Raw genomic sequence first — 24132 nt, forward strand, 5'->3', positions numbered from 1 at the left:
TGATGGTCCTTCTTGGTGGGCAGGACCTAATATCTTCTGTAGGAAGCCAGCATTTTACAATTGCTGACCTGTTTGCATCATAAATTTCTGTAATTGTGTAAATCAAACATGCACTATAAGCTTATAACACAGGGTACAGATGTTTTTAGTGAGATTACTACATGCAGCATCCTATAAGCATTCATAAAGTCGGAACACTAAACACATTCTTATAAACTTAAGATCTATATTAATGATGCTAAACACACAACTGAGCCAGACTGATTTCCACTTATGTATTGGTCGGTGTTCAGTTGAGGTCTAGGGGCCTTGGCATAAGCTGATACCTGGTCTGCCAGCATCACAATGGGAATTTGTGATAGTGTTCTTCCACTCTGGAAGGTGAAAGCTTTCAACAAGATAATGTTCCTTAAACAGAGATTCCAGAGGTGGATCACTTCTTGCCACTGTGGAGGCAATCTTGTACCTCCCTGCCTGTTCAGGTAAAACATAGCAGTAGTGTTGTCTATGAGGACTTGAATCACCTGATTCCTGATGGTGGGCATAAGCATCTTGCAGGCCTGATGAAAAGCTCAGTGATTCAGCACATTTATATGGAGTGAAACCTCCTGAGATGGCCAAAAAGCCTGTTCCTGAAATTATCAAGATGGTGCCCCTACCTTTGGTGGCTGTGTCTGTTATGAGAGTCACAGCCAGTTCTGGTTATAGAAAGGGAATCCCTCTGCATACATTTAGAGAGGGTCTAACCACCACTTGAGGGACTGAAGCACTATTGCAGGTACGCTAATCAGCATGTCCACTGGATGCTTGCTCAGTCAATATAACAAGGCCTGCAGACATCTGAAGTGAATTCTAGCATGACGAGTCACGTACATGTACGAGGCTCCACGGCGCAGTAGTTGTAGGTATAAGTGAACTGTTCTCTCCAGAATGAACTTGAAAGAGAGAGGGCAAGAGACACTATGGACTGAAATCTGTCCATAGGGAGGTAAGCCATAGCAGTTGTGTCTAGGTCCACTGTTATGAAGGTTATTTGTTGTGTTGGTTGTAATGTCAGTTTGTCCATATTTAATTTCAAGTCTAGACAACAGATGTCTGATGATGAGGGTGCTGTTTTTGATATGGTTTCTTGATCTTCCATAAACTAACCAATTGTCCAGGTAAGGAAATAGGAGGTGCAGATGGGCTACTACCACTGTCATGCACTTGGTGAACATTCTTGGGACTGACGATAACCGGAAGGGAAGCATCGTAGACTGGTACTGGTTTTTGTCTGCTATGAACTGATGTACTGTCACATGAAAGTACATGTCCTACAAAGCGACAGCAGCATACCAATTTCCAGGAAAGGGATAACGGAAGCAGGAGTGACCATACTGAGCTTGATTTTCTTGGTGAATTGGTTCCGTTTTCTTAGATTTAGAATGGGATGCAGGTGATCTGTCCTTTTGAGAACTGGGAAAAACTGGGAATAAAAACCTTTCCCTCTGTGTTAGTAAAGAAATCTTCCTCTATCACTCCCAATTCCAAAAGAGATCATGCTTCCGAAGCAGTATGGTCTTGTGAGACGGGTCTCTGAAAAGGAACAGGGAACATGCGTTGGCAAAGGGGAAGGAGGCAAATTGGATGTACCTCCTTTACTGTGCTGAGCACCCATTTGTTCAATGTAATCTCTTTCCAACCACTGCAAAAGAGATACATGCTTTCCAAAGGGAGGGAGATGAGATACGGTTGGTGCTGTCTATCCTGTCAGAATGGCTGCTTGAAAGCTGAAGTCTGACAAGAACGTATTGCTGTGGATAATACTGTCTGGCAACTTCTAGGAGGTCCAGGCCTTCCATTGAAGATGTCCTGGAACCTCTGCTGATAAGAGGTTCTGTAGTAAGACAGATTTAAACTGTTACTGGGGTGGAGACCCTCCAGTGAATGAAGAGTCACATAGGAGTCTTTTAAAGTGTGAACAGCATCATCACTTTTCTGGGGAAATAGTTCTGATTGAAGGACAAATCTTCCATTGTAAAAATACACCTCTCTTAGGATGCCAGAGCTCTGCAGCCCAGAGGAGTGTCTCATCAAGATGGCTGTCGCCACGGAGCATGAGGCAGCGTTAGCAGCATCAATAGCCACTTGAAGCAATGTTCAGGCAGCGAGGTGCCTTTCAGGGATTATGGCTGAGAATTGTCTTCTCTACTCCTCAAATAATTTGTTTGCAGATTTGAAAATTGCTGACTAATTAATAAGTGTATATTTAGACAACAGAGCCTGGTAATTAGAAACCCTCATTTGAAGGCTGGTGGTAGTATAAGCCTTCCTGCCATACAAATCCAGTCTTTTAAACTTGTCTTATGGAATGGCTCTAGGGCCTGGGTGGGCAAACTATGGCCGGTGGGACACATCCGGCCTGCCAGCTGTTTTAATCCAGTCATTGAGCTCCTATTGGGGAGCGGGATCTGGGGCTTGTCCCGCTCCGGCGCTCCAGCCGGAGAGCAGGGTCAGGGGCCACTCTGCGTGGCTCCCAGAAGCAGCAGCAGCATATCCCCCCTCCGGCTCCTAAGCCTAGGGGCAGCCAGGGGTCTCCACTCTGCAAGCTGCCCCTGCCCAAAGTACCACCCCTGTAGCTCCCATTGACCGCAATTCCTGGCCAATGGGAGCTGCAGGGGTGGCACCTGTGGACAGGGCAGTGCGCAGCAGAGCCGCCTGGACATGTCTCTGCGTAGGAGCTGGAGGAGACACTTGCTGCTGCTTCCGGGAGCCAACTGAGGTAAGCACTGCCTGAAGCCTGCACCCCTGAGCCAACATCCCGCCCTAATCCACGCCCCAGCCCTGATCCCCCCTCATGTCTTCCGAACCCCTCGGTCCCAGCCTGGGGCACCATCCTGCACCCAAAACCTCTAATCCCCAGGCCCACCCCAGAGCACGCACCCCCAGCCAGAGCCCTCACTCCAACCCCAATTTCATGAGCATTCATGGCCCACCATACAATTTCAATACCCAGATGTGGCCCTCGGGCCAAAAAGTTTGCCCACCCCTGCTCTAGGGTAAGCCTGCCCGGAATGCTCATTAGCTGCTGTAGTCACAAGGGAGTCTTGGATTGGTGGGTAAAGAAACAGTTAAAATCTTGCTGAGGAACCTGCTAGTGTCTATCCATCCATTTGGCAGTGCATGGAATAGAGGCTGGCATCTGCCAGAGGGTTTGGGCCAATTCCTGCAATGCTTCAATAATGGAAAGAGCAGGGCCAGAGGTCTGTAAGATGTCCAGGAGCTTGTGTGGGTTATCTTGTACAAGTGTGGGTAATGGTGGCCAGGTCCCAACACTGCAGAGAAAAGACATCTGTCTTTCCAGGTGCAGATGAGAAAAAAGTGGTCTTGGTACAGCAGCTACCTGGTTAAGCTATTTCTTACCCAAGCCCCAAGTTTATCTAGGCAGTGGGCAATTCATTTCACTGATCTGGCTGGTCAGATGTGATGGAGACATACAGCTAGCTGTCAACAACCTTCCTACCCATCTTACAAACACAGGGAAGAAAAGAGGTTACACTACAGATCATGGTGCCACCCTGCAAGAGACGGAGCTCTTGGGACTGAGGAACAGTTGCCTACAGCCTTCCATTGCATTCTCTCAGAAAGAGAACAAAGCCATTCAAGAGCAGTTCCATCCACTCAGTTCTATCCACAAATGAACCAAGCCGATCTTCAGATAACAGTGGTGCAACAACGTACAAAGCAGCATAGAGCACACAAGCTTCTTAAAAGTAAAGGTCAGCCAAGGTCTAGGTTACCTCTCTTTCTCTCACCTACCTCCTGCCCCAGTGCTGATCAATTCCATAACCATTGTTTGGTAGCAATTTTTAAATTCAAGAATTGCCATCATTTTTATGCTCGTTTTCTCAACAAAAAGAAACTCCATGTAACTGGAGCACTTGGTATTAAAATATTATTGATCAGGCTCCCCTGGTGGGTTCCTATAGAGTTCCTACCTCAACTTAAAGCCACTCCACTGTTGCAAACCACAACGGAGCACAGGCAAGAGCAATACCATCCTGCCTTCCCTTGAAGGGAATCCTCCCAGGGATCCTGAATGGCAAAAGGTGGTATAATTTACACTACCCTGCACCAACTTTGGAAAACCTAACTTCCATTCCATTCAAGAGTGAGCAAAAGACATACTGAAATACAGCTGAAAACTAAGGGAAAGCAACAGAAGTATTTTAAATTTGCTATGTGCCAAATGTACTCATTCATTATTGCTACATCAGTGTCCTCAAACACAGTAACACAATTCTCAGTGAACAAAGCAACATCTCAATTCATGATTATTCAGTCAGAGTGGGATAATGAATCTCTGTGGGAAGTAAAATAATAAGAAACAAAATAGTTATCTGTCTCATGTGAATCTGGCAATCTGTACTACTTAGAAAGCCTTGAAAAAGGACAAAAAGACGTAGCCAGGACAGATCAGTTTCTAAGCATTCTGGAAGTCATCTGATCAGTCTGAATTTGGGATTTACATTGAAATCCATTACATGAACGAGCCCAGAAGCCTCAGATAGTCAGGTTTCCCCTGTGAATCTAGAAGTCTGTTGAGTCTATATATAATGAAGTATCAGGCACGTTTTTCAGATTCAGTGATCAAGTTAAGAATTATACAGAAATTTGCTATAATCACTTATCCCTGATATATGGGAAAATAGTTTTAAAAAAGGAAATAGGGACCAAAATGCTACTGCTATTAAATTTAATTGGCTTTAAGGGGAGCTCGATCAAGCCCAAATATTACTGTAGATGGAATCAGATTGCTATGGGACTCATCTGCTGAAGAGCTTTTCACTATACACAGTGGAAGTGGCCCACAGCTCCCACAAGTTAACAGAATTGTTATTAAACTGGAGTCTAGGTTCTATTTGTTGAGTTGTCTGAGGCCTGACCTATATATTAGATGAAGATTCTCCAACAGGCTGTAGTTTTCCTGAACTACTTTTTTTTGGGTAGGATGTTCTTGCAGACTCTTTATTAAACTCATCCTTTCACATTGTTTTTTATGATATGAGGGGTCTGGATGTCTGGACCACTTTGCATGCGTCTGGTCCAAGACCTGAATTTGTACTAATATGAAAGAAAGTATTTGCTGTTAGAAGGTTGATATACAGAAGAAATCTTATATGGGAGCCGTATGGCCGTGCTTCTGACTGTTTACCATGTGTTCAATATTTCCTTCAGTTCCCTCATTTTCTGTTATTGATGGGAATTTTTCTGGTTATGTGAAAGTGCCTTGTATGGTCTTCGGCTCCATGACTGGAGAATCTGTCCATTTAGGAAAATCCCTTTGAGCCTTTTTGCCTCCAGGAGTAGGAATCCAGTCAATATAGTCTCTTTAGAGGAAGAATAATTACCCACTCATATGTCACTTTATCTGAAGATTTCATTTGAATGGATCCCTATTTACCCAGTCACATCCCCTCAGAGTTAGGGAGTGGAGGTAACAGTCTCAATAACTGATTTTTTTTGGTGAGGTTTCCATCCCATCCTATAAATATTCTTTGGGCATCTATTCCAATAAGAATTGAAGGAGCTCTCTACTTCCTGCTCATCAAGGAACTAAAATGGAATGTTCTTGGAGTGGACAGAGGAAAGAGAAGGCCACACTGAGGTACTGGTAGTTGGTCTAAGAATGAGATTGGCTTGCCTCTGCCTCCAAAGACCAAACATCTTTCAGAGGTGAGTTCTGGCCATCTCATACTAAATAGCTGAGAAACAAGAATAGGAATCCAGTCAAACTAGTATTCTTTAAAGAAACAGAAATCACAGTGTACAGAGGTAGAAGGGCAAGAGTCCATTTGGCATTGGTTATGTTTTAAAATATACTGTATTTTGATTAAATATAATGCCACTAAAAGGGTAGGTAAAATGCCAGAATAGTAGTTGGAAGATGAGGGACAGAGAGGGAGAAATCTTAATTAAGTAGGTAGGAATTTTTAAAGAGGACGAAAATAAATCTAGTAGGTTTATGATTAAACATATCTGGATTTTAAATTCGAATCTTTGTTTTAAAGTGACAAATCTGAACACCACATTTCAAGGAAATCTTTAGAAAGGCATTGCTTGGATGAATTATTTTATATATTGGGTGTCAGTTAAGTCCTTGGCATCAGCAACTAGATTTCCCCAAGCACATCATCAACTGTCTGCAAATAAGAGTTTAATTTGTTTGCATGTGTAGGCATCAGGGGCAGCTCCAGGCCCCAGCACGCCAAACACGTGCTTGGGGCGGCAAGCCACGGGGGGCGCTCTGCCGGCGCCGTAAGGGTAGCAGGCAGGCTGCCTTCGGTGGCTTGCCTGTGGAGGGTCCACCTTTCCCGTGGCTTCGGCGGACCTCCCACAGGCAAGCCGCCGAAGGCAGTCTGCCTGCCGTGCCTGGGCCGGCAAAATGCCTAGAGTCGCCCCTGGTAGGCATGTGCAGTTGCTACTGGAACTTCAGTTAGTATTTGCCATTTAATGATTTATTAGAAGAGATTAGATATAATTAATGGTAAACATCATACAATAAATGCTACACCTTTCAGTTAATAATTTACCGCTATATTGAAAGAGGAATGGATTTAGTAGTATTTACTACTACTATGGACAATATGCTGTATACTACTCTTAGATACAATGTTAGTGATATGGCTACATCTGCATTTCTGTTTTAAGTCTGTATTGTTACCAGGGAAATTGAAATGGCACTTAAGAACACATCTGCATATGTGGGGAAAATGAAGTCCTGAAGAGCTTTTTAATACAACAGACCAACCCTTTTTCCTTTTAGCTTTTCCTAGCACATTATACAAACGGTGAAATTCTCTTAACCCTGTATGTCTTAGGATGATGGGCTCAAACCTACTCTCACTGAAGTCAGTGGCAAAACTTCCATTGATTTAATGGGAGCAGGATCAAATTTGATGTGATCACAGTTTTGTAGATGATTAATACTGCAGTGGATGTGAATTAAAACAGGCAAGCCAAGAAGACAAGTTTGGGAAGAGAATATGACTATTAAGGAATCCACCACTATATTTCTGAGGGGCTCCTGAAAGATTTCAAGAAGCTCATCTGTTTGCATTATCATTTTTTTTAGTAGATATTTTTCTATTAGTCTGAATTCTAGAAGCTAGTTTGTAAAATAAATAAATAATTAATTTGGGGTCTAAGTGTGTACGAACCGGTATTTGTATAATCTACCATCTTCGTCCTCCCCAGCTGAATTTTCCCTAGATCCCGAGGTAGTAGTGGGATGGGAAGGAAGGCACAGCTCAAGCTATCTGTCCAAGGCAGTAGGGGAGAATCGCTTCTGAAGTACTGTCCTTGAGCTCCCCTTGAGCAGTATATGTTGCATTTCCTCTTTGTCTGGGAAACAAACAATTCCCAAGTAAGGGTTCCCCACTGAATGAAGATGCTGTTTACCATCATGTAACTCTCGCTCACAATTGGTGATGAAATGCCTTCTGAGGTGTCTGCCAGTGAATTCTGGGTGGTAAACTGTCAATACGGTGATATGGTTCCAGATACACAAGTTCCTCCACCTATAGAAACAGTGAACTCATGGGATGGATCTCGCCCTGCTCTGCTTGTTTATGGTTACTTGGTTGTTATGTTATCTGACATTATCTGGGCATGCTGGGATTGTATGAATGGTGGGAATGCTTTGCAAGCTTCTGCTACTGTTCTCAGTTCCAAAAGATTTATGTGCATTCTGGCTTCCCAAGTAGACCAAGTGACCTCCACTGTATGATTGTCCATGTGGGCTCCCCAGCCTCTCAGGGAGGCATCTGTAATTATCGTTTTGTCAGGTGTGGGGGATAGAAAGGGAACTCTCATGCACATGTGTCCAGGGTTCCTCCACTATGTCAGTAAGACCCTCATCTTACTATGGTGTTCGTGATGTGCTTATTCAACATATAATTTGTTTGGAGCCAAGCCTGTAAGCAAGGAAGGTGGAAACTGGTGAATTGCATCATGTAAATATATAGCACCATATGACCCAGGAGAGTGAGCTAGATTCAAACTGATGTTGAGGGCTGTGCAGAACTAAGTCTATAAGAGTGCCCACAGTGTTAAATCTGTCCTTGGGGAGGTAGAGGTTTACCCTGATTGAATCTAGTGTCATTCATATAAATTCTGTGGTCTGCATCCAAGTACAGGTAGACTTCTCCATGTTTATGCATATTTCCACAGGTGGTACAATACCTGCCAGTCAAAAGCCTGTCATCCAAGAATGGGAAGATGGTGGAGCTGCCTCGTCTGAGCTGAGCTGCACTGCTACTACTGAAAACACTTTGTGAAGACTCTGGAAACTGTAGCTAACCCAAATGGGAGGACTCGGTATTGGCTGTGGTGGGAGCCCATCACAAATCTGGTGAATCATCTGTGGAAGGGGTGAATATCTGCATGAAATATTTATCTTTCATACTGAGAGCAGTAAACTATGTGTCTCCTTCTAGGGATGTATTATTGGTGCCACTGTAAGCACAGGGAATTTCAGTTTGAAAACAACAATGTTGAGTCAACCCAAGTTGGGAATGGTCTCCAGCTTCCTTTCTTCTTGGGAACTAGGAAATAGTTTGAATAGAAGCCTTTCTCCACAATGTTGAGGGGGTACTTGACTCTATTGCTCCTTTTGGAGAAGAGATTCTCTCTCCTGAAGGAGGATACCCTCTTAAGAATGGTCCCTGAAAAGTGGTACTCTGTACCAGGTAAGGGAATGGAATTCATGTTCACCCACCCTGCTTGGAACTCCTTAGTGGTCCAGGCAGCTATGAAAATATCCAGACAGCAACATCCAAGCACCACCCCTGCTGATACGAAAGTCGAAGTCTCTAGATCTTGTGGAGAGGAATGTGTTCACATCTACGAGCCTTCAAGTTTAGAATGTCGGACTATTGGGCCCTTATCACAATTTCCTGAATTACTCTAAGTTCCTGGACTTTAGGGCCAAGTTATCTCAGGAGGACAGGGCTCAATTTCGAGTCTTTATTGATGGGGGCAAACTAGTGGCCAAAACTTTATTATAAGCTGTGGATGATACAACAAGAAGATCCATGGCAACAGCCAGTGGGAGTTGTGCAGTGGGAATCATGACTGCAGTCTTCAAGGTTTTCCATGGAGATGAAAACATTTTTAGGGACTTGACCTTTGTTTAGGCTCATTCAGTGAGAAGACAAATGAGTCTTTACACTTGGTGAAGGACTCCAGGGCAGCACTCCACGCCCTGGGTATATGTACAACTGTCCCCAAAGAGAGAATGCCATGAACAGTGACAGGGAATGGGGTTTTGGAGGAGGTGGGAGGCAAAACTCAACAGCATAGCTGGAATGGATGATATCCAGCACCCACTTGCCTGTTATCACCCTCCAATTGTGTGAAAAGTTTGCTAGGCATCCCCCGAAGTGGATCTCAGAATCAGGTAGAGATGTCATCAATATTGTATTGCAGCTCTCGGGCATCTAGTCAAAAATATCTCTTGGTTGGGGGATGAGGTTGGGTAGCTGTGGTTGAAGTGGAAAATATCTTGGCCTCTGCATTTTCTGTCATTTGTGAGGTGGCTCATAAGAGTGCTGGTGATAGAAAGACTGAAGTAAGTGCCTTGGTTTGTATGGCTGTTCATGGCATTTTCTCTTTGGGGACAGTTGTACATATACCCAGGGCGTGGAGTGCTGCCCTGGAGTCCTTCACCAAGTGTAAAGACTCATTTGTCTTCTCACTGAATGAGCCTAAACAAAGGTCAAGTCCCTAAAAATGTTTTCATCTCCATGGAAAACCTTGAAGACTGCAGTCATGATTCCCACTGCACAACTCCCACTGGCTGTTGCCATGGATCTTCTTGTTGTATCATCCACAGCTTATAATAAAGTTTTGGCCACTAGTTTGCCCCCATCAATAAAGGCTCGAAATTGAGCCCTGTCCTCCTGAGATAACTTGGCCCTAAAGTCCAGGAACTTAGAGTAATTCAGGAAATTGTGATAAGGGCCCAATAGTCCGACATTCTAAACTGAAGGCTCGTAGATGTGAACACATTCCTCTCCACAAGATCTAGAGACTTCGACTTTCGTATCAGCAGGGGTGGTGCTTGGATGTTGCTGTCTGGATATTTTCATAGCTGCCTGGACCACTAAGGAGTTCCAGGCAGGGTGGGTGAACATGAATTCCATTCCCTTACCTGGTACAGAGTACCACTTTTCTACCCTCTTGGGAGTCAGGGTAGTTAACCAGTGTGTGCCATTCAGCCATTGCTGGTATGGCTTCATTTACCGGAAGCACAACCTGACTGGATCTCACAGACTGTAGGGTATCCAGGAATGGAATAAATAGGGACAGCACACGAAGAAGTACCTTTTACCAGATTCTGTGGGCTTCCCTGAAGCATCACCATAATTCTCAGTATATTCTAAGCTTTCAAACTATCCCTGCCCTGCAGCATCATGCATATATCAGTTTACTGCTTTATCTGTTCTATGTTTAGGGTCCAGCCTTGCAGAGTTTTAGATTTTGAAAGTGTCTCATACTATTATGGGGTTCATAACCCTTTCTCCCCTGCACTCTCTCTCTCTTTTTCGAAGGGAGATTCAATGTTTTAAGAAAATTCACAGCCCCTGACCTGTCCATGACCTGTACTATAAATGCCCCTGACTAAAACTTACCTGGGTGGCTGCTACTCTTGGGGGAGGCACTGCTCAGGGGAGTCCAGTGGGCTCAGGGCCAGAGGCACCAGCTTCCAGGGGCTGCAGAACAGTGGCTACTCTGGTAGTCCCCCTGCTCCGGCTGCCCCTGGGACCACTGCCAGGGGCCGCCAAGCTGGGGCTGCTCCAGCCATCCCCAGGACTGCTGCTCAGACAGTCCCCGGGGCCACCCAAGCAGGCTCCAGGGCCATCCGAGCAGCTGGCTCCAGAGCTGCTCCATCAGTGGCCAGTGTGGCTGTCCCTGGGGCTGCCTGAGCAGGTCAGCCACACTGGCCACTGTAGAAGTCATGGAGGACATGGAAAGTCACAGAATCCATGGCTTACGTGATCTCCATGACAGACACGTAGCCCTACTTATGGATTTATTTTTTCTTTTCAATTTTAGTTCTCACCTTCTTTTCCTTATTTCACATTCTCTCTGAACTTTTTTTGTGCATCATTTTTCACAATCATGTAATTGTTTCTCTCCTCCATATCTCTGTTTTCCTTCTCCCAAAGTCTTTGATTTCCCATAACCCCTAGACTCTCTTGAGGCAGAGCTGCAAAATCATCATAACAGAGTATCTGCATAGGAACAAAATCTACTTCCCAAGCCTTATTATGAGAAGAGGAATCATAAGACTATTTAACTCACCTGTCCAAACAAAAGAAAAAACCAAACACCAAATCTGCCAAGACAAAACAAAACCTCCTGTGAAGTTTACAGAGACCCTGAACACCATGCTAGAAGTGAATACAAGACTGACTTTATTTCCTGCTTCCACAGGCTTATGCCTCCCTGCTATATTCCCCCTCACACTCTATCTTCTCACAAGTAACATCACAAAAAATTCCTAATTCCTTGCTTTCAAGCCACAAAGCAACACGTTGGAGCGCTGTCCTAAGTGAAATGCCAACACAGTAATATTGGAGTCAAGATGCAGAACACATGACCGGGTTTGAAATTGGACAGAACAATTTGGCCTCAGTGTATCATTCACATTTTTTCCTTCATCAAGTGGTACGTCTTACCTTTGCTTCCATACTGCTCTGGGGGCAGATCATAAGGCACAGGAAAAGATGTCACTGGCTCATTACTTCCTGAAAACATTTTCTTCTTCACATGGAAGTAACCTGTATCCAATCCCTGTGAAACACACACAGAAGGAAATGACTGACTTGTTAGTTTTATGAAAGTAAAATGTTCAATTTATCAGTGTGGATTTCCCTCACCATCGAAGAGAGTAGCTAAAACACAAAAAATTTTCCTTCTCTTTCTAGGGTATAAACAGTGGACCAAAGCCTGCTGCTATCTTGAGAGCCCAGTCTCCCTTCCTTGCTCCAGTTCTTTCTTCCTCTTTTGATCACCACCATCTTGGCCCTGCATGTGGAATAAGTCCTATCTGCACCCATTCACCTTGTCACGTAAGCCTATACTAATCTAATTCTATACTCAAACAGGGAAAACAAGGCTGTGGGAGTTGTCTTTACCTGGGAAACCCCGTACAAACTGTCTGAGAATCTTGTAGGACCCAGATGGGCAGTGTATTCAGTCACAGCCTGAAGAGATGGTTTTGCATGTAAACCGAGTCATGGTCACATGACATGGAAGTCTTATGAAAAATTTAATGTGGAGAAAATACTTCTCCTTTCTTTCCTCTGCTTAATTTTATCACAAACTTATCATCTAGATGACAGAAGTGTGTGTTATTCAGTATGGAGTTAAAATCCAAATAAACACACTATATTTGTAATGAGGACACAAACATCTCTTCAAAGACAAATCTCCCAGGCACTTTGGATAATATAGCACTGTTGTGCTGCGAAGTTCACTGAAGCTTTGAAAACTCTGGTATGAAAAAAAGAAATCTCTGAAGTGTATTACAAAGTTTGGCAACTGGCATCACTATACAGCATGAACGCTTAGAGGTTAGCGATTTTGGGGGTGGGAAGAGATACCCGTGTATGCAGTACAAGGAAGACAAGGTGGCCTTAAAGTGTTACACATAAATTTGGCAGACGCTCTTAGGTTAACTATCAGGTCAATGGAATTCCATTATCAGACTTTTGTAACAAATTGTTCAAAACCAACCCTTTTAGAAACTGAGACTCCTTTTGGTTGTGTGAAAATAGCAGTAGCCTATTTTTTTAAAAATGAAACTAATCTAAAAAAATTAAATATTTGAAAAAAAACCACAAAAATACTTTTGGAAGAGAATATTCTAATACTGAGAATAAACTTCCATCCTTTTGACATACACAGCTCTCTACAAACACCATCATAGCTGTGCTGTTTGTTAGTCTTTGACATCTGGTGTTATCTGAGTTTTGCCAGATTCCTGGATTATTATTTCTGTAACAATACAAGCACAGTGTCAAATAGCCCTTGAGTTAAACCTTTGTTTATGACATAACTGAAATTATTGGTTGAAATGACAGTAGCATTTATGTACAGTAATCCTCAACTACTTCATGGTAGTATTCTCTACTGAATTTTTACTTGATCAAAATGTTGCTGTTTTGAAAAATGAATGGTATTATTACCACGCATTATACTGTAACATGGAAGACTGAGGTAGAAAAGTGGTCTTTGATTTTTTTTCTTGATATTCTGGAAACTCTGAAGGTATTCATGACACTTCATCTCAGTTAGTAATAGAAGGGAGGAAAGAAAGTTACACTAGGATGGCTCCTGATGGCCAGTCCATGAAATAATGTAGAACTTAATTTGGAGAAAGACGTCCATTTTGTCCCATGACTGGAAGTAATGAGCATCCCTGAGCTTTGGAAGGCAAGAAGGTAGGAGATGGTGCCTAAGTGATAACAGACACTTTTATCTAATAAAGGAGGACAGAACAAGGCCCTTGGCGCAGATGGGCAGCTTTGATTTAAAAGGAAAACTTTGATTTCAAACCAAAGGTGTCTTCTTGGAAAGCCAACTAGATATGCTTACATGAACCAATGTCTATGACAAATGTACCCCGGAGGGCTAGAGCATTTCCCACAAGCAACGTATATTGTTGTAACTGAGCAAGGGCCACTAAAGTTAAGGAAGTGAGTGAGTAAGCTGAGATGTGCATGTTGGAATGCTGACTGGAAGAAGTTTCAGTGACCAAATTATATAACGGACTAGAAGAACATAAGGGAGAGAAGACCATCTATAGACTCATCAAAGTAAGACAGAAAATGATGAGGGATGTGAATGAGTTTGTTAACATCAGAAATGAATATGGTGCATTGCAAATGAATGGTGAATCAATCAACAAAGTTTGGAGTGACTATTTGGAAGAGTGATGAATGAGGAGAATCTAAGGGAGGAATTAAGAACATAAGCTAAACCAGGGCATGATATACTGCATACAGGAAGAAGGCACTTAGGAAAAATGAAAACAGAGAAAGTACCTGGGCCAAATGAAGTACCAGTGGTTACAGTGAAGTAATTGGGAAAGGCATCAAGTATCTTACAAGTCTGTACAACGGTATTCTCAAGAAAGGAAAAATGCCAGATGTATGCTGTTAAAGTCTTGTGGAGCCTATTTTTAAACACAAAGGAGATAACTTAGATAATATTTTTAGCTCAAGGTTTTCATCTCGAGGCCAAAAGACCAAAAACATCAAGACACTTGATCACGGCCTTGGATAGGGCAAGAGACTACTTACACTTACTACACTGTGTGCTAATTATTGCCCAATTAAGCAGACACCACATGCTATGAAAGTACAGAAGAAGATTACTGAAAAGTAAAGTACTGCATAGGATGGTTGAAACTTGGAAGAGTCAGTACAGATTCATGCCAGGAAGGAGTATAATTGATGCCATATTTGCGCTACAAATTCTCATGGAGAAGTTCAAAGAACATGGACAGCAACTGGGTATGGTTTTTGTGGACCTGAAGGTGTACAATAGCGTACCATGAGAACTAGTTTGGTGGAGCCGGAGACAGACGTGTGCCAAAATGTCCAGTGAATATTGATCTGCATCAGGAATCAGCATAGAGCCCTTTTTTGTTTGCTGTTAAGGATATAAGTGGGAGTATAGAATGAGAGCTGCTTTGAAACATGCTGTTCGCTGATGACTTAGTGATATGTGTGGAAGACAGATTCTATGAACTAAGCCAATTATGAACAGTGGCAACCTGGTTTTGAGTGCGCTGCATTAAAAATGAATATTGGTAAGACAGAGGCCATGATTACTGAAGGAGGCGGTTTCACCATAAAGGCTATCACAGGCAGAGCACAGCTGCTTCTACAGAGTCTCTATTTATCTATTTCAGTTTTTTCTAAATCAGTGGTTTTCAACCCGGGGTCCCTGGGCTATGTCTAAGGGGTCCACGAAAGGTTGCTGTTAACATAGAACAGTGGTTTTCAACCTATGGTCTGCAGACTGCTGGGAACCCACAAACTATGTCTAAGTTTTCCAAAGGAGTCCACAATGCCATTTGAAAATGTTTAGGGTCCACAAATCAAAAAAAGATTGAAAGCCACTATTCTATTGCATTCACCACTGAAATTCTAAGCGTCAATCTTTGTTCTATAGATGAACCTGGATGCCTGTAAAAGCACCTGGAAAAAAGGAGGGAGAACCGGCATAATTAGGTACCCTTAGGGACAGCTAAGAAGAGGAGAGATTTGTTCTCAGGGAGTCTAGCTACCAATGGAACAATTGTTTCTCATGTAAACAATTGCTGCAGTTACCATTAAGAAGTTGAGCAACTGCGAATAGGAGGGCTGGAGGTCTATGAGATACACTTATCAATATGTGGTCCACATTATGAAAAAGTCTGAGAGTCCCCAGATCTAGACAATTTATTCTAGGGCTCTGTAGAAGGAAATCCAGGGACAAGAAATGAGCAGAAACAGAAAATACATATAATTCACTTGTTGGGAGTCAGTTGGCTTCTTGAGAATTTATCAAATGTATCCACTGGCTGTTTCACAACCAGTAGCATAGATATCAGGTCCTTATGGGTACACATTTAACTTAACAGATAAGTGTATGATTTGTAAACAATGCATTTTCTCTCATGTCACTTTAAGAACAAAAAGTACATACAGTTCAGAAAGCTGATAAGTCATTTATTTAAGAATAAGCACAACTTGGATCAAATAATAGCTTTGAAAGTTCAATCTACAGATTTTTTTTCTTATTGCTACAGATTTTAGCATTTAACAATGTCTAGCATTTCAGAGAGAGAAAAGGAAATGAAAATAGATAACATTAAAATCATTTAAAACAAGGAACTTTTATACAAGCTACTGTAATAAAGAAGCAAGTATTAGTATTAGATTCTTGGCCTGGTCTTCTGAGAATGCTCATAGTGGACTACAGGTCTAGCTGCACCTACACTGACACACAAATACACAGCAAATCTCAGTAAAACCATCCGTCCTGGAGTGTGAGACTGCATACCCATATATTCACTCTGCCAGAGCATACACAGAGAAAACCAAAACCAAAGGATGGAAAAGGAAGCTCTCTGAATTTACTCATAGGAAATGTTTTTGTTTTACATCCAGTTTAACCATGCTTTTCAACATACAGTCAAACTAGAAAGTTTTATGAAAAGTATGATGTATTCCAAGCGGATACTCTTCATATCTAATGTTGCTGTTAGCTCTAGGTGAATAGTCTAATAATCCTAGAATGACAATCAGCCAAAAACTAATCCAATGCACACTACTCTTGTCAAATAAAATAAAACAGGCCAAACTCTCTCTGACTCAATACTTGAGGAAAACTCAGAGTCATGATATCACATGCCATGTTCCAGGTGGGCCTTGAGTGGTTGATTGGAGGGAAGACTTTGAGCCGGGCCAACTGCTTCGAGCCAGGAGCCTTATAAAAAAAACAGCTGGTTGTGAACCAAGGACAAGCAAACCGAGGGAGTTTGCCTGGGAGTTCGCTTGGGAAGGGCGGGAGAGGGAGGCAGGCGGTTCCCACAAAGTGGGTTTTTTTTTTTTGGGGGGGGGGAGGGAGGCTTTCAGGCTTTTGTGAGCAGTAAATACAACATCTGAGGCGGTTCTTAGAAGGAAGATATTATGCATAGTGAGCGATCAGCTGTTGTGACCTGCACAGGAGTATCACGTTTGTCTTTCTCCCAGAGGATAGAAGCAACTTTGTCTGTACGAAGTGAAAGCTGGTCTCCATATTGGAAGAGAAGGTTAAAGGACTAGAGACCTAGGTATCAACCCTGTGTTGTATCAGAGAAAATGAAGACTTTCTGGATAGAAGTCAGCATTTGGTACAGCAGGCACAGCTGCTGAAGAATCAAAGAGAGCAACGCAGAAGGGGGAAGAAAAATGGCAGCATGTGACCTCTAGAAGAAGAAGAAGAAAGAGGAGCATCCATGTACCAGCGATGCAGATAGAGTTAAGAAACCGTTTTCAGGCTCTCTGCACAGTACTACAGCGGAGAATGGTTTGGAAGACTCATCTGAGGGAAGAGATCAGAAGGAGACCACATTGACCAGAAGGCATGGAATGCATTGTCCCAGGGGGTTCTACGACCAGCACTCCCAAGAGGGGGAGATGGGTGGTGGTGGTTGGGGACTCCCTTCAAGGGGGACAGAGTCACCAATCTGCAGTCCAGACTGGGAAACCTGAGAAGCATGCTGCTTGCCTGGAGCTAGAATTCAGGATGTGATGGAGTGTCTGCCGAGACTGCTCAAGCCCTTGGACTGCTACCCCTTACTACTTCTCCACATGGACACAAATGACACTGCCAAGAATGACCTTGAGCGGGTCACTGCAGACTACGTGGCTCTGGGAAGAAGGATAAAGGAGTTTGAGGTGCAGGTCATGTTCTCGTCCATTCTCTCTGTTGAAGGAAAAGGCCCAGGTAGGAGCCATCGAATTGTGGGGGTAAATGTGTGGTTATGCAGGTGGCGTTGGAGAGAGGGCTTTGGATTCTTCGACCATAGGATCTTATTTCAGGAAGGAGGATTGCTAGGAAGAGACGGAATCCACCTAATGAAGAGAGGGAAGAGCATCTTCGCAGGCAGGCTTGCTAACCTAGTGAGGTAGCCTTTAAACTAGGCCCGCCAGGCAATGCCAACCTAAGCCCAGAGGTAAGTGGGGAAGTGGGATACTGGAAGGAAACAAAAGGAGGAGGGTGCAACAGGGGAGGCCTCCTGATTCATACTGAGAAAATAGGGCAATCGCTAGTTATCTTAGATGCCTGTACATGAATGCAAGAAGCCTGGGAATCAAGCAGGAAGAACTGGAAATCCTGGCACAGTCAAGGAACTATGATGTGATTGGAATAACAGAGACTTGATGGGGTAATTCACATGACTGGAGCACTGTCACAAATGGGTATGAACTGTTCAGGAAGGACAGGTGGGGGTGAAAAGCTGAAGGAGTTGCACTATTTGTAAGAGAGTAGTTTGATTGCTCAGAGCTTCAGTATGAAACTGGAGAAAAACCTGCCGAGAGTCTTTGGATTAAGTTTAGAGGTGAGAGTAACAAGGTTGATGTCTTGGTGGGCATCTGCTATCGACAACCAGACCAAGAGGATAAGGTAGACGAGGCTTTCTTCAGACAACTAACAGAAGTTTCCAGATCACAGGCCCTGGTTCTCATGTGGGACTTCAATCAACTTGACATCTGCTGGGAGAGCAATACAGCAGTGCACAGACAATCTGGAATATTTTTGGAGAGTGTTGGGGACAACTTCCTGGTACAAGTGCTCGAGGAAACAACTAGGGGAAGTGCTCCTCTTGACCTGCTGCTCCCAAACAAAGAATTGGGAGGGAAAGTAGAAGAAAGCTGCAGTGACCATTAGATGGTTGAATTCAGGATCCTGACAGAAGGAAAGAGAGCAGCAGAATACGGACCCTGGACTTCAGAAAAAGAGACTTTGACTCCCCCAGGAAAATTATGGGCAGGATCTCCTGGGAGGCTAATATGAGGAGGAAAAGGAGTCCAGGAAAGCTGGGTTTATTTTAAAGAAGCCTTATTGAGAGGGCAGGCACAAACCAACCTGATGTGCAGAAAGAATAGCAAATATGGCAAGCGACCAACTTGGCTTAACAGAGAAATCTTCGGTGAGCTTAAATACAAAAAGGAAGCTTACAAGAAGTGGAAACTTGGACAGATCACTAGGGAGAAGTATAAAAATTTTGCTCAAGCATGCACGGGTGTAATCAGGAAGGCCAAGGCACAATTGAGTTGCAGCTAGCAAGGGATGTGAAGGCTAACAAGAAGGGTTTCTGCAAGTATGTTAGCAACAAGAAGGTCAGAGAAAGTGTGGGACCCTTACAGAATGGGGGAGGCAATCTAGTGACAGATGATGCGGAAAAAGCTGAAGTACTCAATGCTTTTTTTGCCTTGGTCTTCACAGACAAGGTCAGCTCCCAGACTGCTGCACTGGGCAGCACAGTCTGTGGAGGAGGTGAGCAGCCCTCAATGGTGAAAGAACAGGTTAAGGACTAACTAGAAAAGCTGGACATGCACAAGTCCGAGGGGCCGGATGCAATGCATCTAAGGGTGCTGAGGAAGTTGGCTGATGTGAGAGCAGAGCAATTGGCCATTATCTCTGAAAACTCGTGGCTACTGGGGGAGGTCCTGGACAATTAGAAAAAGGCAAATGTAGTGACCATGTTTAAAAAATGGAAGAAAGAATCCGGGGAACTACAGATCAGTCATCCTCATCTCACTCCCTGAAAAAATCATGGAGCAGGTCCTCAAGAAATCCATATTGAAGCACTTGGAGGAGAGAAAAGTGATCAGGAACAATCAACATGGATTCACCAAGGGCAAGTCATGCCTGATCAACCCGATTGCCTTCTATGATGAGATAACTGGCTCTGTGGATTTGGGGAAAGTGGTGGATGTGATATATCTTTACTTTAGCAAAGTTTTTGATACAGTCTCCCACATTTTTCTTGCCAGCAAGTTAAAAACATATGGATTGGATGAACAGACTATAAGGTGGCTAGAAACCTGGTTAGATTGTTGGGCTCAATGAGTCGTGATCAATGGTTCATTGTCTAATTGGCAGCCGGTATCAAGCAGAATGCCCCTGGGGTCTGTGCTGGGGCTGGTTTTGTTCAACATCTTCATTAATGATCTGGATGATGGGATGGATTGCACCCTCAGTAAGTTTGTATTAAGCTGGGCAGAGAGAGAGAGATACGCTGACCTCCTACCATTGCTAGCATCAGTGAAGGAAACTCCCTCACGTCCAGACAGACCTCATGTCAATGATCCACTGTATTCTCCTCTTTCCTCCATGAAAACAAACAAAACAAAACAAAAAATTTCTACATGGAAGGATTAGTGAGCAATTTTAGGGAAAATTTCCTAGCATAAACAAAGGCTCTGAGTTTCTGCAAATTCCTTGGGGTTCCTATTCTCATGTGAAGAAACAGACTCATATATCCTCAACCTCCTGCCTGTGAATAAATTGTTTCCACCCTTCTGCAATGAATTAAAGCAGCCAGTGGAAAGAGAACACACTTATTTTACAGCTACTATTTCAAGCCCTGCGTCTGCAGCAGATATTAGAAACCAGTGTTGGGTGTTATATTCACATTTGCAGGGTTTTCTTTGCAACCATAAGGGCTACAGCCTTTTCAAAATAAGATATCACTTGGATTTTGCAGATTCTGAGGAAACTCATGGGACTGCCTCTTCTCAAGCAACAGGAGGTGGCCCCAACTTTTACTGAAGGGTTGGAAGGGACGTTGGCCTGTCAGACTCCTCCTGTGGAAGATGGGTGATTTCTGGTTGGTTTAGTGTGGGTTTATATCTGGTTTGTTTGTTTGAATAGGTTTCCTCTGTAATACTTTTTACTCTATTAATAAATGTGTGTGCTTGGAAAAGCTGTGTGGTCTCTGCTAAATACCACTATAATTGTCCTCTCCATCACTCATGAAGGTGGGGATTTGCCCCACATCCCCCAGCTCTTGGTCCTGCCTTCCCACTAGTTCCCCTTTCTCACAATCAAACTGACTGTGGGCAGCCCCTCCCTCTTCCTGGCTGTGAGCAAGTCAGGACACTCCTCTGCAATAGGGGAGACAGTAACTAGCATAACTGGGTTGTGTAATGGCAGACCCCCTTCCCTGCTGGCATGATGGACAGATGATGCGCCAGCCAAAGTTGAGTGGCGCTGCAACCTGGTACACGGGGTCCTGCTATTCCCTGTCTCTGCCTCCATTTTGCTCCCCCATAGACACAGGCTCCACCTCAAAGGGAGCCCATACATCAGGTTCCTCGTGGTCACAGGTTTCAGCTCCATCCCACACCACCCAGCTCTGGTTACATCCCAAACATATTGGCATATGGAGGAACTTTCCAAATTAGACATGTGCAACGGATAGGGTTGTCAGCTAGTTATTACTATTGAGTGGCCCTGGGGAAACCAGTTTATTTCCACTTGTTAATCAAGTCATCAGATTCTGAAATAAGCACAGTCCCTTAGGCTGAGGGGACTTTTACTTCTGCCAGTACCCACCTCTGTTTTTTTAACTATGTTTTTTAAGACTGGTAAATGCATATATGTGGCAAGGCAAGAAAACAGAGCAGCAATCCACTGCCTACACATGCTGGCCTTTGTTCCTAACTGTAGTAGCTGAGTAGATGTGTGTTAATAACACAAAGAGATCTGTCCTTTAAATGCCTCACCATCTCAAGTAAGCTCTCTTCTGCTGGACAGCAAAAGCCAGGTTGCCAGAACATTGTTCACTCCCTTGAAGTCAGCTGCTGACAAAGTCATCAAATAAATCTTGACCCAGCTAGGCGATAGTTTCTGCCTGAGTCACTTCATGTCTATCATCAACAGTTATTAAAATGAGCGTCTTTTTCCTATTTTTTATAGAGTTGATTGAAACCAAAATGATCACCCCTTCTAGTCAATTATGAGGTTTTCTTATTTCACAACCCAGCATTGTCACTAAATGTTCTGTTGTACATCAGGAGAACAGCATTTGAGGGTGTTATTACAAGTCTTAGATAATTCATAAGGACTTCTGAGAGCAACATGTTTTGCTTCCCTATGATTTTAGTGATTAAAAAGATCAGGGAAATGCTGCCACCACTATTGGAAGTCACCCAGTACTTGCTTTCAATTGCTTAGTAAGTGTCAAGAGTGTGATGCAGCATTTCTCCCATGATAAAGAGCCACAGCAGGAAACTATCAATTCTACTGTAGCAATTAGAGACTGTAATTACCAAAATTATGCATAAATATTTTCATAAAATCTCATTCTTTAAAAATGCTCTGTTGGTTAGTCATATACTGTCAAATTAAATGATGAAATTATGTGCTTGGTGGACATGATCTTTGAGGGATGAAGAGAAATTTTGTTCCCATGGAAGATACACCTAAGAATTTTTAGTCTATACATTGTTTTCTCTGGCAGCCAGAGAATCATCTCCTTGACTATGGATGAATTTTGTAGGCCTTTGGGCAGGAGGGAATTTGAATGCTTTCTGAACATAGACCAACTGTTGATGCTGCTCTCATTTTGATAGCAACAGATTCATGTAGCACTATCCAGCCTTTGAGGATTTGTTTTGTTTTCTACCTAGGAATTATTTTTAGCGTGCTCATCTACAAAAAAGTAGAACACAAAGCAGCAATAACAACATACTAATACTTTGCAATTATATTGCATTTTTACCTGTCTATCCTATCTCATAGAACTGGAAGGTACCCTGAAAGGTCATTGAGTCCACCCCCTGCCTTTACTAGCAGGACCAAGTACTGATTTTGCCCCAGATCCCTAAGTGGCCCCCACAAGGACTGAACTCACAACGCTGGGTTTAGCAGGCCAATGCTCAAACCACTGAGTTATCCCTTGCCCCTGAAGATTTCACAAACTTTACATTCCTATCCCTGTTTTGCATGAGGAAACTGAGGTTAAAAGCCAAAATTTTCAAACACGTGTTCTCTAAATTTGGGTACGCACCTGTAGCGAGGTGGTGGGATACCCCACAGCCCCGCTGAGAGACGAACCTCCCCTACCACCACCGTGGGCGGAGCCACTGGGTCCTGCGCCCGCCCCTCAGAGGTCATGGCGCAGACCCAGAAGTATAAAAGCTCGCCTGCAGAGCTCAGTCGAGGCCCAGCCACCGCAGGGGCCAGACGTCCGCGGCCGCTGCCAGCCGGAGCCCACACCCAGCCAGCCAAGCCTGCCCCGTGCCTGCTACCCTGAGGAGGACTGGCCGAGCCTGCCCCACGCCAGCTACCCCGAGGAGGACTCGCCGAGCCTGCCCCACGCCAGCTACCCCGAGGAGGACTGTCCGAGCCTGCCCCAAGCCAGCTACCCCGAGGAGCCGCTGAGCCCACCCTCGAACACTTACCCAGAGGAACCGATGGTGTTTGAGACCGCCGGTGACGCTACGACGACTCAGGTACCCTACGAGGGGGAGCGTGGAAGTAGCCCGGGAGCAGCCGACCCCAGTCTGGCTGCAACACTGCCAGAGCCAATAACAGTGTGTTGTGGCCAGGATCCCCACTGACAGCAGAGAGTCTCTGCCGCTGCTAGGGCCACAGGCCGGGACTCAGTGGAGTGGGAGGGCCTGCGTCCTCCCTGCCACCCGACTCCGGGGTGGCGGACTCCCCCTTCCCCTGGCCTGAGGAGGCCGATGCCTATGATTACTGCTCAGCCCTGCCTGAGGGCCTGAGCATTCTGAGGGTATGTCTACACTACAGGAGTATTTCAATTTTACATAAACTGGTTTTGTAAAACAGATTGTATAAAGTCGAGTGCCACACGGCCACACAAAGCACAATAATTCGGTGGTGTGTGTCCATGTACCAAGGCTAGCGTCGATTTCTGGAGCATTGCACTGTGGGTAGCTATCCCGTAGTTCCCGCAGTCGCCCCCACCCACTGGAATTCTGGGTTGAGATCCCAATGCATGATGGGGCAAAAACAGTGTTGCGGGTGATTCTGGGTAAATGTCGTCACTCATTCCTTCCTCCGTGAAAGCAACAGCAGACAATCATTTCGCGCCCTTTACTCCTGGATTGCCCTGGCAGACGCCATAGCATGGCAACCATGGAGCCCGTTTTGCCTTTTGTCACTGTCACCGTATGCCGCTGACAGAGGCGGTACTGCAGCGCTACACAGCAGCATTCATTTGCCTTTGCAAGGTAGCAGAGACCGTTACCAGTCGTTCTGTACCGTCTGCTGTGGCATTGTAAACTGGCGATGAGATGACGGTTATCAGTCATTCTGTACCATCTGCTGCTGTCATGGGTGCTCCTGGCTGACCTTCGCTGAGGTAGGCCGGGGGGGCAAAGATAATAATGGGAATGAACCCCTGGGTCATTTCCTCCTTTATGTTGTATCTAAAAATAGAGTCAGTCCTGCCTAGAATATGGGGCAAGTGTACTAGAGAACCAGTGTATCAGAGAACCAGAGAGCATAGCCACTCCGTGTCAGATCCCACAGAAATTATGAGCTGCATGCCATTCTAGGGGGTGTCCATGC

General features: G+C 44.2%; 1 protein-coding gene across 4 annotated transcripts in view; it reads right to left on the reverse strand.

The window, feature by feature from the left end:
* TDP1 (tyrosyl-DNA phosphodiesterase 1) overlaps nt 1-24132 on the reverse strand; it is a 110150-nt gene that overhangs the window by 18417 nt on the left and 67601 nt on the right. For 2 of the 4 annotated variants that reach the window (XM_030558943.1, XM_030558942.1), the window contains exon 15: nt 11724-11838. In XM_030558943.1, coding sequence (XP_030414803.1) covers nt 11724-11838 — 115 coding nt within the window. Of the gene's footprint in view, nt 1-8382; nt 8402-11104; nt 11252-11346; nt 11381-11723; nt 11839-24132 lie in introns of those variants that run through there. The other 2 variants (XM_030558941.1, XM_030558944.1) reach the window with 2 other exon arrangements.

This window comes from Gopherus evgoodei, chromosome 4, assembly GCF_007399415.2.
Source record: "Gopherus evgoodei ecotype Sinaloan lineage chromosome 4, rGopEvg1_v1.p, whole genome shotgun sequence".
In the NCBI taxonomy this organism is placed as follows: Eukaryota; Metazoa; Chordata; order Testudines; family Testudinidae; genus Gopherus; species Gopherus evgoodei.